The sequence below is a fragment of the Mastacembelus armatus genome, chromosome 9 (assembly GCF_900324485.2).
Source record: "Mastacembelus armatus chromosome 9, fMasArm1.2, whole genome shotgun sequence".
NCBI classification, from domain to species: domain Eukaryota; kingdom Metazoa; phylum Chordata; class Actinopteri; order Synbranchiformes; family Mastacembelidae; genus Mastacembelus; species Mastacembelus armatus.
Window position 1 is genome coordinate 13,918,515 of NC_046641.1, and position 17,316 is coordinate 13,935,830.

Genomic DNA, 17,316 nt, shown 5'->3' on the forward strand with positions numbered 1-17,316 from the left:
GCACCCTAAGCCATGTATAAAACAATAAAATCTATTTGCAAGTAACAGGTACAAAGTGAGTTTAATGGCAGGAAAAGCCATGTTTACAAATGTTTGTGTATTTGCAGCTGCACCTGAGTTTCTCTCTGAGCACAGGAGGAGAAGATGGCTTAAAGCAGAAGAGAGACACCGAGCTAATTCCTGTTCAGTCCCTAAATCTGCTGCTGAAGAGTATTGGAGCAACTCTCACCGATGTGCAGGATGTTGTCTTCAAGTATGAATGCACAAATAGAGAACACATAAATCACACACTGCAGCATGTACCTATTTTTGTGTAGTTTGTTCTTGGAAGACTCAGTCTGCCTTTTTATTTCAGGCTGGCCTTCTTCGAATTGACCTTCCAGTTTTGTACCACTCAGCAGTTACAATGGGAAGTCATTAGACATTATTCTAAGCAGGTAATGTGTAGACACACAGTGACAGGGCTGTAGTTACCCAGGACTAGAACAAGCGGCTGGTTGCTGGTTTACAGTATGTACCGTATGCAACACCCTCTCTCCTTATTTCAGGCTATTAAACAGATGTATGTGCTGGTGCTGGGCCTGGATGTGCTTGGAAACCCGTTTGGGCTGATCAGAGGGCTGTCAGAGGGAGTAGAGGCCTTCTTCTATGAGCCCTATCAGGTAGGAATGTAACGCAAGAAGCCATAAGTGCTATAATCGTCCAAAATTTAAAAATAAATAAATAATGCAGTTTCACAAAAAAGTTTGTTGTTCCATGACAACGTTACCCTTCAGTATTTTGAAGTACTTACATTGTGAGCAAAATTCTTGGAGGTTTTAAATTTGTAATCTGGAAAACTATGAGGATTAGGTTTGAGCTAATGTCTTATCATATTGCTCATGTTTGAACTGTTGTGTGGGATTTTCCAGGGAGCCATCCAGGGGCCGGAGGAGTTTGTTGAAGGAATGGCTCTTGGGGTTAAGGCTCTGGTCGGGGGAGCTGTAGGTAAGCACAGAATTAATCTCATAATCTTGCTTTAAATGTTAAAATATTCAATTCATCCTTATATGCTGTATAAACATTGGTAGGATGGAAGAAGGTGAAACATTACAGGTTTCCTGCAGAATACCTGGATATGTGTGAAATATAGTAACTTATAAAGATTCATCTCTGCCGTCCAGGTGGTATAGCAGGTGCAGCCTCCAGGATAACAGGTGCCATGGCAAAGGGTGTCGCTGCGATAACTATGGATGAGGAATACCAGCAGAAGAGACGGGAGGCTATGAACAAACAACCCAGTGGCCTGAGAGAGGGGCTGACCAGGGGTGGAAAGGGACTGGTGTCTGTGTGTATAACATTCAGTGTTTGCACTGTTTTCTGTCACTCCAAACGTATTCTTATCAGTGGGAGACAAACCTTTGGCAACGCCAAAATTGTGAAACTACTGACCATAACTAACTCTGTAAACTGGCCATTGGTGAATCTGTCATGTTACTACTTTTTGCTGACGTTGTATTTTTTTTTCTTTAGGGATTTGTTAGTGGGATCACAGGGATTGTTACCAAACCTATTAAAGGTATGTTGAGTCTGACCCCCTGTGAAAATGCAGTGGTGGAGATACTATAATGAATTGTGTGTTCAGCTACTGTGGATTTTCTCTTGTTGTTGGAACAGTGGACTATAAAGTGATTTTCATATCAGCTCCAATCAGTATAATGATGTTTGATGTTGTGTTGGTTTGCAGGAGCCCAGAAGGAGGGTGCAGCAGGCTTCTTTAAAGGTGTTGGGAAAGGTCTGGTTGGTGCGGTAGCCAGACCTACAGGAGGCATTATTGACATGGCCAGCAGCACCTTCCAGGGAATCAAGAGGTTTGGTTATTTCTGTGTATTTGTTCTCATGTCTCGAGCTATAGTTATAGTTATAGTTAAAGTCTGACCTCTTCAAATTGTTAATTTTTGTCCATTCTCTGTTTTTTGAACATGCAATACATGTGGATCTGGAGCGTCAAATGCTAAAAGAATATACAGATACATAGCACAGTGAAAACACAATTATTAATGGAATACAGTTTTTTTTATTAGAGCTGGTCATTGAGGTTCAACAGAAGCTATTAATGTGTGTGAGTTGGCGTGTCAGTGTTTGTGTGCTACAGTGTGTATGCATTTATGCAGCATATAGCTCTGTTATGTGTTTGCATGCATTAGTTGTGCGACTTGTTTTTAGGGCGGCAGAGACTTCACAAGATGTCCAATCTCTGCGTCCTCCTCGCTTCATCCACGAGGATGGTGTCATACGACCATATAAGGAGAGGGAGGGCATTGGCAGTCAGATGCTGCAGGTAGGACAAAGATTTTTGTGTCATCTGTTTAAAGTCAGAGCTGTGTAGTTAATATTCTTCATTTGCTGAGGTGAGTAAAACAATATTTAATATTTATTTTAACATGTCCGAATCATTATTCTTCCCATTACCGAGTTACATACATTTTGCTACAGGCACGTGTGTTTCAGGAAACCATCATCTCTTCAGCTTGCTTCTCAAAATTAGTTTTTAAATTAATATCTTGAGTAATTTAAAGTTTTAGCAATTTTATGGTCCTTTTTCTAAATCCTTAGAAAGCAGTTCTCCAAAAATGAAAAATAAATTTTAAAAAATTAACTTTAAGCGAAACGTGAGATTTCTTCAGTTCCAAAGTAAAGAATATTGTCTACTGAAGCATTTGGTTGGTTTGTTTATACTCATTGACAGGGGGGAAAAGTATACTGTGTATTTTTACTGCAGCAGGGCTACAGTGCAGTGTAGCCACTTCACTGTTTCTGTTGTGCACAAATACTCAAAGAATGATTGTTTAGTACTTTGTGATGTGTTAACACAAGTATTGTTTTCAAGGCCTTAGAAAAAATATCTATAGCAGGCTAAACATATTGGTGATAGTACATTAAGCTGAATGTGGTTCAGTGGATCATGGCTGGGTTTCTTATATATGTATATTTTAGTTGTGCTTCATTTAAGTGTAGGTTTTAATGTGTGGGTCATTTTTTTGTGCTGATGTTATCTGGCAGTCCTGATGGATGGAGAGGGTTGAAGTTTCTGTTTGTGAGTCTCAGGTCAAACATATATAATTCACAGATCAGTGACAAATGAAAGGGAAAACCACCATAAGGTGCCTCAGTAAGGTTTTTAGACCACAGAGACTCCATAAGAGCTTCAGTGATCCTCTGAACTCTGCTGGAGGGATTCTGCCAAACGATATTTTCATTTATGTTGTCTTTTGGTGATGGTGGTGTAGAGCGCTGTCTAAGACATCACTTTAGTATCTCCCTAATAGGGATTTTTTGAGATGTGATGACTCTGAAGACCATGGCATTTGATTCATTTTCATACTCATCTAACCGTTCAGTGCCACACTTCACCCTGTGTACAAGCATCTGTAGTCATCACATTTCTCATTTTATTCAGTTTTTCCTTTTATTTGTCACTGTGGCTCAGCCACCTTTAGACCTAGCTGAGATGCCACATTTCATGGATGCGTTTTCTGTTTATACTGTAGCTAGTTAACATCGTAGCTGAATTTAACTTGCACACGTATGACTTTGGTATACTTTTTTGGTATAAAATCTCATGTGAAAAGTTTGAGAGGGACATTCAGAGATTTGAAGGGACTAGTTGTAGTAATTTTAAGGGGGAAATCACAGAATGACTGTTGGCTGATCTAGTTAGACAAGGTTAAAATGATTCTTCTCTCTTGTCATGTCCACAGAGGAGACTGGCCTACAGTCAGTGGTCTAGAACTGGCTCAGAGGATCAGGGTGATGAGGAAAACAACTAGAAGCTAGCAGTGACAGCTGTAGAGTAGCATTGGTGTTTTGTCTGTCAGTAGTCCGTACTATAGTTTTTCTGCAGTGCACGTTTAAAGGATTTAAACGAACCAAAGAAAAGTTCTTTGAGTCTTTTAAGAAATGTGTTTTTAATTTCTACTATATTTTACTCAATTTTATATTTTAATTTCTTGTGTGGGTCCTTTATTTTGTGTTTGTCTTCATATTTTATTTGTCTGTTTCTTTTACTTTTTACATTAGTCTTTTCTCATTTTCTCACATGCAACAAAGGACACATTTGTTGTCATTGTGAAATAAATAATTCCTTGTAATCATGGAGATTTCTGTCTGTATTTGTCATTTGTGAATGTTTTTGTTTTGTCTGTCACTCACTGCCACTATATGCTGCCCTGTTGTTTTCAATAAACTGATCACATTATAACCATCCACCTGCCATTGTCTTTGTTTCATCTCATCTTTCCTCACCACCCGACCACATTTTCTACTTTGATTAGACTGAGTGGTTGTGCAGGTATTTTGTTGGAAGACCGACATGTTGCCGTTCATATTTCACTTGATGTCAGACATGATTTCATTTTGTTTAAATATTCACCTTTTTTTTTTTTTTTTTTCTGCTGTCCTCTTTTAGAAAATTGAGAATGGACGTTTTGCCAAGTACAGATACTTTGCTCATGCCAAGATCAATGATTCGGACTTCCTCATGATCACCAAGAGGTGAGTTTGTTTTTATCCACAGCAGAGTTATATTTGAGATGAGTCTTACATCTTATCTTGTTGATTTTTTTTTTTTTTGTGTCGTAACTGAGACAAATTGGTTATAAAAAATGGCTAAAGTAAATAAGCTACAGTATCAGTGCCAGTAATTACAGGTGTGCATGTACCAAACACATCTACAGTAAGCATCAGTGTAGTGCTTACTGTATCAGTGGTGTCCTCCAGGCAGATGTTCAGGCCTCATGTTTACCCTTTTGTTTGTGATTCTTGCTCCAGGGGCATATTTTTTGTGACAAAAGGCACATTTGGCCAGCTGACCTGTGAGTGGCAGTATCTGTTTGAAGAGTTCACCAAGGATCCGATGATCGTAGAAGACCGTCGACTTCGCATTGAGGCCAAGGTACAGCAAGTTAACTCTTGCCACGCATAAAATCTAGACTAAAAGCTGCATCTTTTCTCCACATGAGGCAAAAGGGTTTTTTTGATGTTTTATTTTTTGAAGTATCAAAGTATTTAGCAGATTTTTGCACTAATCCTCTCTGCAGGAGAGAGTCAAATCTGTCTTTCACGCCAAAGAGTTTGGGAAGATCATAAACTTTAAAACTCCTGAGATTGCCAAGGTAAGGCTAAGGTTTGGACTTTAAGATGCTTCTGTTAGGAAATTTTAAATATCTCTTGTTTTTTTTCTATTGCTTGGTAAAGAAATATTCAGCTGTTATTGGCCATTTACATTTAATCAGTAATAGGCCGCTTGTTTCAAGTGGTTCAAGTGTTCAGTGTGTCACCCAGCAAAAGACATATCCAACATGGAGTCAGTTAATGATTGGGCTAAAATTTGTCCTATTATTTAATTTCAGTGGGTTCTTGCCAAATTGGAAGATGCAAGGGAGAGTTTACCCAAATACTGACTCATCATGAAGAGCAAGAACTATAAAGAAAAACACACACGCACACAGGGTCTGTGTGTGTGTCAGTGCCTTTGTTCTTTACTGCATGCTAAGTTTTGTTTACCTCCATGTGTGAGTAGTGCTGAAAACGCACACATGAAACTGTGTTGGCTGCCTGTCGGGTGAAAACTGAGTGAGTAGTTTCTAGGTGTGCATGCTAACAGAAGTGCTACAAGCAGTCAGCAGACCTGCATTCATTAGCCACAAACACTCAGAAAGTTAAATTGACTTTCTCATTCTTCACACACACACACACACACACACTACTTGTGCGTACATATCATGGATTTTTAATGTTTTGTTTTATTACAACAACACTGGGTCTTGAGTTTACTGACACATCTTGTAATATGTGCTTCTGTCTGAGATGGTGGTGAAATTGGGGCATTTTAAATGTTGTCACCCTTTAGTTTCCTATAGTTCTGCTTGCCGCACTCAAACACACATTAATCGAACAATGTAATTCTATTCGGGTCTCAAACATATTTCAAGTTGTACTTGTCTGTAGAAACGTCACTGTTACTCCACACTGCAACAGCTAGAGATAGGCAATAGCCGAAATTATGCTGAGGTCAAAATAACCACAACTATTGTCGCACATTTAATTGTGTAGGCTACATGATTTATTTTACTGGATTACACAAAAGGGAATCTAATTTAAACTTTGAGTATGGCTTTCTAATACACATAATTGAAAATGTGCATACTGAAAAGCTTTCTTTTACTTCTTTCTCTTTTTTATACATTTCTGCAAGATAAAGACTGTTCAGTGTGTGATTTAGAGATGCATGCTATTTTTATACTGTACTTACATATATCAGTCTGCTGTATATTGATCCCATACAGTATCCTACCTGTATATATCCATCCTCACACAGTAGTCTGTATTATGGCATTGCAGATTGTAATATTCTGATTTTTATGTTTTTATACTGCACATATGCAATGCCACCTATGTTGATGAATTATGCAGAAAAAAGTATATTTAAAACAAATGAATGCTAATTATCATTGGGTGGCTGTTTACTCTGATGTATATTTTAAAGGGGTTTTTTTTGTTCAGGGTGCATCACAGTTAATATCACTAAATATTAAATTTGCCATTAATGTTTGTCATTTATGTTGTTGCAGAGCTGCAGTTCATTTCCGTGGCTTAATTTACCCCCAAGTCTTTTCAAAAAATAAAATCCGCATTTCCAATGTCACTTCCCCTCTTATTTCTTATCCCCAGAAAATCACAAAAAACCCAAAACAAATAGCTCTTTACTATGTAACTAGAATTTATTGAAGATTACATGAATAGAATTTACATTTTGCCTGAGAAGAAATTGCTGTGTAGGGTTTTTTCAAAGCACAACTCATTATTTACATCTACAGCAAGAAGCCTCTCAGTGACTAGTCTGACTGTCCTGAGTAAATAAGGCACTTATAGGCACAAGCAGAGACATGGTTCATTTCTCACAACATTAAATCACAAAACAAGGTTAAACCTAACTATTGCATTGTATTTCAGTTAGCACTCAAAATAAAGTAACTAAATAAATAAGTCTGCACTATGGTCCATAATATAATGGTCCACTAAATTTCCCATTCTCCCCTCTACTGGAAAATATAATTTACTGCACACCTATAAAGTAAACGGACTTCACAAAGTAGTGTTTTAGACAAAGCAATAACCTGCAGAATCAGTAGTTTTGGTTTTCACGTTCTCTTTGGCTGGATTTGTGCAACACATTAAATCTTGTTTGTTTGAAATGAAAATATTTGAACTTGGAAAGTTTTTTTTTTTTTTTTTTTGGTTTGTTTGTGTAATTCTCTTAGTTTGGCTCGGCTCGTGTCTTTCTTTCTACTGTCCTGTATTGCTTTGTCCTCTGTCTTCCTTCTCCTTTTTTTTATTTATTATTTACACCAGGTTGAACTCCTTCAGGTTGTGTCTGAGGATGGTGTCTTTGACGGCCACAAAGACAAAGCGGATGTTTTCTGTGTCTGTGGCGCAGGTGAAGTGAGCATATAGCGTCTTCTCCTTGTCCGGGTTTTGTTCTTGGTACATTTTCAGGATGAACTCTTGAGCTGCAACAGGATCCTGCTGAGGTCCTGAAATGCAGGGACAATATTTTTGTGTTTTCATTGTATTATATGTGTGTTTTCAGTAAATGCAGAATATAAGATAGAATAAGATGATTATTACAGCAAACTAACCTGTGAATTCAGGGAAGTAGGTGGCTAAGTGAGAGTACACGATCTTCTCCTGGAGAATATCGGTTTTGTTGAGAAAAAGGATGACAGAGGAGCGCTGGAACCAGGGGTAGGTGATGATGGTTTTGAACAGAGCCTTGCTCTCCTCCATGCGGTTCTGAAGTGAAATTGCAGCATAGAAAGAGGCAACAGTGAAGGCTCCTTTTAAGGAATCCAAGTCTGGGTCAGGATCTGGTGTCAAGCAGAACTCTCACCTCGTTGTCGCACTCAGCCAGGACCTGATCATACTCGCTGAGCGCCACCAGGAAAATTATGGAGGTGACGTTCTCAAAGCAATGGATCCACTTCCTCCGCTCTGACCTCTGACCCCCCACGTCCACCATTCTGCCATAAAAACCAGTCCCAACAGAGAAGGCGTTTGGCTTCATCAGTCACTTGAGAACAGTTGTATAATGTTAGGTGTTTCATATGTTGTTCATATCTCACCTGAAGATGACATTCTCCATGTCAAAGGGGTATTCAATGATACCTGTGGTTGGCACTCGGACTCTGAGGATGTCCTGAAGGTCTGGTAAATATGAGGGCTCTGAAATTCGATCCAGTTCACTGAGATAACTGGAAAAAAAAAAAAAAACATGTTGAAAATAAGCAGAAAGTGAAGAAGAACAAGATAATGACTGTTGAATGTTGTACCTTTGTAAATAAACAGAAAATATACCACTACATGCCACTATCAGCAGTTGTGTGGTCAGAATGGACAAACTCATTGCAGAGTCTCCTTGTAGTTAAGAAAACAGCCTGATAGCCATTGTTGGATATATGGGGTGGACAAAATAAAAGGGACGTCTAGTATGGAATCAGGGCTTTAGGTAGAAATACAGTCATCGCCTTAATATAATCCCACATGCACACCAAAGACTAATATCTGTGCCTTTTCTTTTTATTCTCCACTGCCAGGAAAAATGGTGGAGAACATTTTAGTCAGTCTTATTTATTTTGGGCTAAAGGTAGTCAGATTTTTCTGAATACCCACCATGTGTCATTTTGAACTCTCTGCAGATTTATAGGAAAAATACATTGGGCAAAACTTCAGTATCTTAAATGGTGGCCACAACCCTGCCCATATTGCCCTCCAATCCTATAACCTTGCAACAAACACTTACTTGAAGCACAATAATTTAACTTACCCTGTGTCAGAGAAATGTTGATCTGATTTGTTTAATATATTCAGACCTTGTTCTGTGGTGTAGACACACCATCTTGAATTATAATGTAAGGTGTTCCTGCTATTTTGTCTACCCTCTACAATCTGTGCTATCTGGTGAGACTAGAATCTGTGTGTGCGTTCCTGAGCGACAAATATCTAGACGTCTCACTATTTGGTGGAGTCAGACAGCTGGTACTCCCTGCGTCGGTCGTAGCACTCTTGTATTCCTCCGTCGTTCCACAGGCTCTTGATGGCCGCAGCAAGGCTTTGCTCCAACTCCTCCACCTTATCCACCTCCACCTCCAGGACTGCGCTTGCATTGCTCTGTGAACAAAGACAATTATAGAAGAACGGTCCAGACCAGAACTTCTCTCACAGTGTGAAAACAGGAAACAACTTCAGATTTTATTTATTTATTTTTTAGAGTTTTTAAAATATTTTTCTTTTGACATCATGCCTCCACCCTGTCTCCTAGAAATTAACAATCATGATCCAATTCTCAGTTGTGTTGAGAGAAAAGGACTTCTAGAAAAATATTTATGTTCCTATGCAGGAACCAGAACTACTTAAAACACAGGAGCATGTTTTATTTATCAAAACCTAATGTCAGTTTTATATCATGTAGAGACGAGCTGAGAAGTCAAAGTGCAGCAAAGGATTTCATCATATACATCTGTGGACCACAACACATTTTTTGAAAGAACTGAATTATTAATACTTCCATTATACTTTCAATAGAAAAGGCACAAAAATCACTTTACATACAAATGAAATTCTATTTTTACGTCTTACTTTTTGTTTCTATATTTGTGTATAAATTGTGAAACTGTTAATTATCACAAATGTTTTTGAACTTTCTATTTGGGCTTCAAGCACATTTATGCCTTGTTACATTGGCAAAAGTAGAAGTCAGCCTTACCTCTGTGCTGACAAAAAGGTTGCCATGCAGTGTAAAAGATAAGAATGTTGTTTAGAAAGTTGGCAAAAACTAACTGAACCTGCACGACAGAGTCAAAAAATATGTCGTAAGCAACACGAAACGGTCCAGTTTGTTTCTGTCTTTACCTGGTTCTGTGAATCGGAGAACGATATACTGAGCGTCTCCATGGCTCGGATCATGGTCTGCATGGATGTGTAGATGTTCTGGAAGACCAGCTTGGCATAGGTTCTTTTGTCCTCATCTGTGTATCCACCTCCATGGATGATCCTCATTTGTTTGATAAAGGTGCTCTTTCCGCTCTCTCCAGTACCTGTTGGATACAACATCGTAATAATAATTATATATTATAATATATTTGCCGTATTTTTAGTACAACTGCGTCATGACTGCCGGTCAGAAGGTTTCATGGTTAATGTTATATCGACTCGTAGAAAGACAGAGCAGCTTTGCCTTTGTGGGGTCAGTATTATTTTGTTTGTCTGTTGTTTTTGGCTTAACATCCTGGCCAGGTCATCAGCAATACTGGTCAGTGCAGTACTGTGATTGTTGTAGCTCTCATGTTTTTTCAGCTAAAGAAGCATTAAAATGAATAACTCTCATGACTGCAAAGCCAAACCACAGCCTGTCACATCACGTAAAAATAGTAGTTATTTACATTTACTTAAGGATCCTCAGCAAAAAATAAATGTACTTAAGATATTATTGGTAAAATAATTTAATATTATTATGTTAAATTATTTATTTATATTTATATAAATATTAATGTGTGAGCATCATGTCAGTGCAGTTAAAAATGGCTCTAATTTATATACTTTTAATACAAATAATACAAATTTATTGTCCGCTTTTACGCTGAAATTAATTTTGCATCCTGAAGTAAATGTACCCAGTTATATTCCAGTAAGTACATGTAAGCTCGGAGTTTCCGAGCAGTTTCATTGAATCTCTCATCTTCCTTTTTCTGTGCAACTTGTTACTGAATGTCAGGCTGAAGTAAATACTAAACAAGACAACAAATGTGATCACAACTCTTGATTGCTGACTTGTCTGTGCATGGATACACAGGCAAAGTGAACAATTTGAATGTATATTTGACTGCCAAAGAGGCACATGTCAATATGTGGGTGCAGGAAGCGAATGAATCACATCCTCCCAGCTGCATTTCGCTTAAATCCGCAACTGGGGCGGGAAAAAAAAAAATGCTTCCATGCGAAGATTAAATCATCAGATTCCTGTAGATGAGAACTGGAAATGATGGATTACTACATTGTAGAATACACGAACCATGTACTGTATGGTACTTACTTTCTTTTAGTACACAGAAACGGTAAACAGAGCACATTTACTTCCATTATTTCTGTGGCCACATTCACTGTCAATCATAACTCTGACTTGACTTAGGTCATTTTGGTCCTAGTCAACAAGTTGATCCTTATCAAATACATCTGAAAGACAAATCCAAAGCCATGTAGTCTTTTCTGTTCAAACCACTTTTTTTTTTTTTTTTTTCAGGCAGGGGTGGGAAAGTATTAGGAACAACTTTTGTTAGATCTCAGTTTCCTAATTGGAGACAAATTGGATTTTGTTAGTGTCACAGGCTTTTCTGCTAAAATGTAAATTCTGAAATCACCAACCCACAGGTAGAATAACTGTCTTAGGTAATGTCTAACCACTTATTCTTATTTTCATTATAGTCACAGGCAGAAAAAAACCCACACACAGTCTGTCACATTCCCATTCAGCTCTTACAACACAGGCTCCTGATTTTCTCAGTCAGGCCACATGATGCTGAGTCTATTTGTTTAACAAATGTGTGTTTGTTAATAGACCAGAATATTGAAATGAAGGTGTCCACACTTTTGTTTTTGTTTTTTTTGTTGGAAGGACCTTGTGAGAACATTTTGTTGAGTCCTCACGACGCCAAAGGGCTTTTTGAGCTTTTTGTTCAGAATTAGGTTTAGGTTAGGTATTTAGTCGTGATGGGGCTGGGGCAGGGCTTCCCAAATGGTGCACTGTGGGATTGTGTGACAACCACATGTAACTTTGCAATGTCCCATCTCTGTCGTTTCAGCATCGGGGTTGTGACCTGTCGAATTTAAATGTGTGTGTTGCCGATTTGAAGTTTCAACTCAATCCTTGAATTGTTTTGTTAAATGTTTCAGGATTAATAGCTGTTGTAAATAAAAGTATAGTATAAATAGTGAGAACAGATTTTATAGAGGCTGTTTGACACAGATATGAATACAGGTGTGGTTTGAGATTTTGGCCTACCCTTTGGTGAGTCTTGGAGACAGAAAGTTTAAAAACCACTGGGCTAGGGAATGCATTATGTCAGTGAGGGTCCTCACAATTATATAGCAGCAAGGCTGTGTGTTACATATAGATATATACATATATACACACATCTGCTCCTCTATCCCTGTCTCTCAGAAGTGTGTTAAAGCTCTGGGATGTGTGGCACCAGCAGTTTTGCATGGTATCATGAATACATCATGAATACATGTTTACATCTTAGCAAACAAGGTTTAGACAAATTCTCTGCATTTGAATGTACCTTGTTTCCAAGTCAAGTTTCTTGGAGATGGGGGGGATTTGACAGACAGGTAAACACCGCGAAGGAGGCAAATCACGATTGTGCACGTCTGCTGTGTTTTTACTCAGAGTCGGAGAGCGAGTCAATCTGAAATTCAGTCAGAGGTCTGACCTTTGTCACTGTGCCATGGGTTTTTGGTCTCTGACTTAAATTTATGTCACATAATTATACAGGATTAAATGAATATCACTATTTTTTTTCTTCGAAAATTTGGAGACAACATATATTTAGCAGAAACCTTGGTTTCCAAATTTTCCTTCTCCAAACCTCCAAAAAAAAAAAAAAAAAAACAATGGCAATTTAAAGTTTCAGAAATAGCTTCTGCTTCATTTTGGTGGCCTCTGTGGGTAAAGTGTATGTGTCTGTATATGAGTATATGTTTAATTTCCTGCATTTGTGTCATTGTGTAAATCTGCATGTGAATATCTGGGGGTGATGAGAGCTGACCACAGATGTCTCCACACACACAGACACACACACACACACACACAATCAGTAGCCATGAGGCATTCACACAAGCATGGATTTGACTACAAACACAGCGTTGCAGCTACACACACTTCCTGATGTGCAATAGTGCCAGCTGTGTGAATGAATGTGGCCTTATTGTCACTGAGATAAGAGCTACTACCACGTGTCACACTCTGCCCTCTCACGTTTTTCTGCTGATGAAACTAACATGGCAGGATGGGATTTGTAGGAAAATGTAGAGCATAAAGGAAGAAGACACTAAATAAACTAAGCTGAATATTTACAAATCACACACAGAATTTTGGTCCGTGATGTAACGTGGTTTATGTTTGCAGAGTATAGTTTGTGACAGTTTAGCAAAAATGTCATTTTTGTCAAATGCTGAACTTCTATTTTCTTCAGTTTGACATGTTTTTACTCACATTGCTCTTTTATTCTTGTTTTTCCCATCATGTCCAGAACTTGCAGTGAAATAGCATCTAAACAAAATGACCAATACTTGCATGGTGCTGTTAATGGGGGCATCGTCTTACAGCTTTTAGAGTCAGGTTTAAGGCCACTGAATCAAAACTAGAGGCAGAAGGTGAATGTGTTGATTTTATTTTATCATTATTATTATTTTTTTTAAATTCTGCTTCACTCCCACTTCTCCCATCTGGAGATCTGTCTCTGACCATCCTAACGAAATCCGTTAGGAAATCCTAACGTGACTCTGTCACTGTGATAAGATAAATGTCTGTGAAATCTTTCTAAAGAATAACAGATGGTGTCATTTGGATAATTTCACATTAGATCAAGCTCCCAAAACTTGACCTTAGTAGTGAGTTTCAGTAAGCGAGTCATTTTTCTGGTAACCTGTCACATCTGTTCCTGCTTGGTGCTTCAGCTCAACCCACAGTTCAGCTTCTTTTTATGTTTCCTGAGCCCACTGACTTGTTTCCTGTGTTTTCTGTAAATTCCTCTGAACTCAGAACAGCAGATCTCACATTAACTCTGTTATCCTGGGCACTAGTTGAGCTGAAGCAGCGTACACTGTACCTGAATCCACATAATGCTCAGTTTATGTCTGTATCAGATGTTATCACATCTGTGATGCAGTTAGTCTGCTGTACAGTCAGCCCAGAAAAAAGAGTTTTCAAAACAAATACAGTTTGTAATGCATGTTGGTTTAGCCAGCCTGATGTGGGCAGCAACCTGACACACTCTTTTACAAGAAAGCCCCTTCTAGGAGCGCGGCGGAGTGAAACCTACGGGATGCTCAGGGATGAATTTGCATGATTTTTTGCATGAGCCGCACCCGCAGCAGCTAGTTATGGCTTTCAAACACCTATTCAAACCCTCAGGCTGAGGCCTAGACAGTTGACTCCTGCCCATGAAGCGCACCCACATTACTGCAGTACAATAGGTTTTATCCAAAACTCTATTTAATGCTCTGGAGCTGCCATGTGGCAACACTCTGTTTCCTCGTTCACTGGATCTGTCAGCCATTTCCAATAAGCTAACGCTGAAACCAGGAGCATCAAAAGAAAAGTCCCTCAGTCAACTCTTCCCTTCTTTCACTGTGGACAAGTGAAAAACTAATGTTCCCCAGAACAGACTTCATGCTATTAACATCATTGCCCCTGATAAACTAGAGAGGTCTCATAAAGACGGACTCACTGACACTATCTGCTATACCAGTCATTTATTTTTTCCCACTGTTTTCAATGAGGCTGGAGTTTATCCAGTAGGATGTCGACAAACGGTCACATCCCCAACAATCTTCCAACGCACAATAACCTGTGAGAATTTAACTGGGAATGAATGTGCTGTCAGTAACTGATGTTTTGAAATACAATCGGAATAAATCCAACATCTCTCTGTGTGGGGCTGGTCTCAGTGTCAGTGTGAGTCCAGCAGGGAGATAAACCAAGGATGAAAAGTCAAATCATTGGCACAACCAGACGGCACATACTGAATGTTGGAGGGAAAGTTAGTGGGCACAGCTGGAGACGGGGAAGAGGAACAGTCAGGAATATAGTTTATTCAACAGGCTTCTGACTGGTCGTTACACCTGCATGTCCAGGTGTGGTCAGGAAGCAGTGAGGTAATGTTTTATGACTCACTGAGCTCCTGACTCTACCAACAGGGACACAAACCAAAGAGCACATCCTCTGCAAAATAGTAAAATTACTAATGATCCCATCAGAGAAAACTTTAAAAACTTTGAAACTTTATTTTTATGGCAATTTGGCCTTCAAGGCCTTAAAAAGATGAGTCTGGCTGGTTTATCTTTCTTAGTTCTCTGGATTGTGGGACCCCTGAGGACGTGCAGGAGCGTTTTCTGACGGTGAGCTCAGTCACCATGCAGACATGATGCTCACCTAACAGCAGCAGCTTCAGCTCCCTGCGAGAGTCCTTCTTGTCCTTCCGCAGCTGCTTCTCGATCTCCTCGCTGATCCTCTGGTTCTCTCTGTCCTCCGCCGATATACAACATCCAGCCATCCCTCCGAGTGAAGCGGCTCGTTGTCCAACCAGTGAAAAATGTTGTGGAGACGCCTGAGCCGCTTCTTCTCACCTCTCACACTCAACAGACTCAGCAGGAAAAGGCACAAAGCATCTTTAAAAGCGACGCCTTCCTCTTCCTACTGGGAAATATAAGATAATGCGCTGACTACACTTTTGTTTTTAAAGTTTTTAAATAATCCGGAATAAAACAGAAGATCCTTTGTTTAAGGGGAAGGCCCGGAGATTTTTTTTTTTTTTTCTTTTTCCTTGCAGTAATAAAAACCACTGACCCACCTTGACCGGGCGCTGCGGTTGGTCTGAGGCTGGAGGACACTTGCTGAACTTTATCCACACGGCTCATGAGGGCGTGGCACCGGCTGCAAATAGAAAGGGATCAAATGGGAAGTTGACATCCATACCAAGGAGACTGCATCGTCTTTACGCGTCTGACGCGATGAATAATGAGAAGGGGGGAAAAAAAGTGAGTTGAGAAGTTGGTGCAGGCGATAAACAGATTTTATTCTCAGAAAAGACTTTAGGCTCCTTTTAGAAATAACTGCGTTTATCTGGTTTCCAGCCGCAGGTAGTTTTTACGCATCTATTACAGTCGCTATAAAGGCGAGGGGGAAGTGAAGTATCCTCTCACACTGTCATGTTTCCCATGTCCACTAGGTGTCACAAAGGCCAACTGTGAGTTAATGTATTCGAGGATTTGATCTACAGCTTGAGGTCATGAAACACTTGGTATCTTGCAGGACAAAGACTTTGGAAGAAATCAATGTATTGACAGATTAGGTTCCATTATGACAATGCAACTGAGATATTTGATCATTGTTATAACACTCCAAACAGTAAAAAAAAAAAGGAAAATGAAAGGCTGTATAAGATAAAGAAATACATAGAAACTTCAATGAGAAATCACGAGACAAAAAGATATGATGTTTAAAAAGAAGTTCTCAATTCCTAATAAATCCAATTCATAACCCTGCAGGAACAATGTGGTTTAGGTTTGATCGCAGGCTCCACTTGTGTAATCCCCTGTAGAGTAAAAACATGTGCTGCTGAAAATTAGAAATATGCAAATCACCAAATATGACTGTGGACCTGTAAAGCATCCATGTGAGAATGACTTAACAATATGTGTGAATGTTAGGTGCTCTGACCATGAATTACATTGTTGGTGTGTGTGTGTTGGTGTGTGTGTGTGTAACCATGAGCAGTCTGCTGTCTTTTTTTTGGTGCAGTGTTACTTTCTGTTTTGGTGCAGATTTGTCCTCATACATTCATTTTTTATGAAGTCCAGTCTACTGTGTATCATTATGATTGTTTCATAACTTCTTCTCTTCCTTTCGGCTGCTCCCTTCAGGGGTCGCCACAGCGAATCATCCATTTAACCCTATCCTCTGTATGTAATACATTATGTATGTATCGGTATTATATTAAATATATATATATATATATTATATCTATTATGGATGTATTGTATCTGTATGTAATACATATGTAATACAATCCTCTGTAATGATTGTTTCATAGCACACATGAAAAAAACAGAAAGACTGAGTGTGTTATCATCTGCAGGAGCAGTTAAATGCAATGATTTCACTTTTCTGCTGAGTCCATGTGGGACGTTCTGTCGGCTGCTGTGTTCAGGCCAGTGCAATAGGATGAAGATGCTCTACCAGGTTAGTACTTCAGCTGCTTCTAAACCGGACAATTGAACCTATGACTACTTGTTTTCGTCCCTGTATTTAGAATATGTACATCAGTGAAATGTGATGAATTTTCTTTGATTTACAACCAAAAGTTGTTTTGCATCTAACTTAAATATATCGTAGTGAAAGTAAAAACTGCCAGTTTTAACAAAGCCAAGTTTTCATATCTTTCGCAAAGTATTGTTTATTTTTTGTGCATGTAAATAATAGAAATAATAAAAACCTGA

The 17,316-nt window shown here is 38.9% G+C and overlaps 2 protein-coding genes across 5 annotated transcripts in view; one reads left to right on the forward strand and one right to left on the reverse strand.

Moving 5' to 3' along the window:
- vps13a (vacuolar protein sorting 13 homolog A) overlaps positions 1 to 6,685 on the forward strand; it is a 33,009-nt gene extending 26,324 nt beyond the window's left edge. For 2 of the 4 annotated variants that reach the window (XM_026321589.1, XM_026321590.1), the window contains 12 exons: positions 108 to 253; positions 356 to 437; positions 549 to 662; positions 912 to 987; positions 1,164 to 1,327; positions 1,513 to 1,558; positions 1,727 to 1,850; positions 2,206 to 2,320; positions 4,448 to 4,533; positions 4,810 to 4,933; positions 5,079 to 5,153; positions 5,391 to 6,685. In XM_026321589.1, coding sequence (XP_026177374.1) covers positions 108 to 253; positions 356 to 437; positions 549 to 662; positions 912 to 987; positions 1,164 to 1,327; positions 1,513 to 1,558; positions 1,727 to 1,850; positions 2,206 to 2,320; positions 4,448 to 4,533; positions 4,810 to 4,933; positions 5,079 to 5,153; positions 5,391 to 5,441 — 1,203 coding nt within the window. In that variant the 3' untranslated portion in view covers positions 5,442 to 6,685. Of the gene's footprint in view, positions 1 to 107; positions 254 to 355; positions 438 to 548; positions 663 to 911; positions 988 to 1,163; positions 1,328 to 1,512; positions 1,559 to 1,726; positions 1,851 to 2,063; positions 2,092 to 2,205; positions 2,321 to 3,740; positions 4,241 to 4,447; positions 4,534 to 4,809; positions 4,934 to 5,078; positions 5,154 to 5,390 lie in introns of those variants that run through there. The other 2 variants (XM_026321591.1, XM_026321592.1) reach the window with 2 other exon arrangements.
- Positions 6,686 to 7,258: 573 nt separating this feature from the next.
- gna14a (guanine nucleotide binding protein (G protein), alpha 14a) lies at positions 7,259 to 15,674 on the reverse strand. The gene is made up of 7 exons (XM_026321593.2): positions 15,251 to 15,674; positions 9,949 to 10,133; positions 9,053 to 9,207; positions 8,163 to 8,291; positions 7,931 to 8,060; positions 7,680 to 7,833; positions 7,259 to 7,574 (listed from the first exon to the last, which is right to left on the reverse strand). The coding sequence occupies exons 1-7, from the start codon at positions 15,369 to 15,371 to the stop codon at positions 7,384 to 7,386; spliced, it is 1,065 nt and encodes a 354-aa protein (XP_026177378.1). The 5' UTR covers positions 15,372 to 15,674; the 3' UTR covers positions 7,259 to 7,383.
- Between the last annotated feature and the right edge of the window lie 1,642 nt (positions 15,675 to 17,316).

Coding starts and splice junctions, on each gene's coding strand:
- gna14a (XM_026321593.2), bottom strand. CDS start 15,371: ATGGCTGGATGTTGTATATCGGCGGAGGACAGAGAGAACCAGAGGATC. Junction 9,208..9,948: donor TCTCCGATTCACAGAACCAG/GTAAAGACAGAA, acceptor CTTTGTTCACAG/AGCAATGCAAGCGCAGTCCT. Junction 7,834..7,930: donor TGGCTGAGTGCGACAACGAG/GTGAGAGTTCTG, acceptor ATTTCACTTCAG/AACCGCATGGAGGAGAGCAA.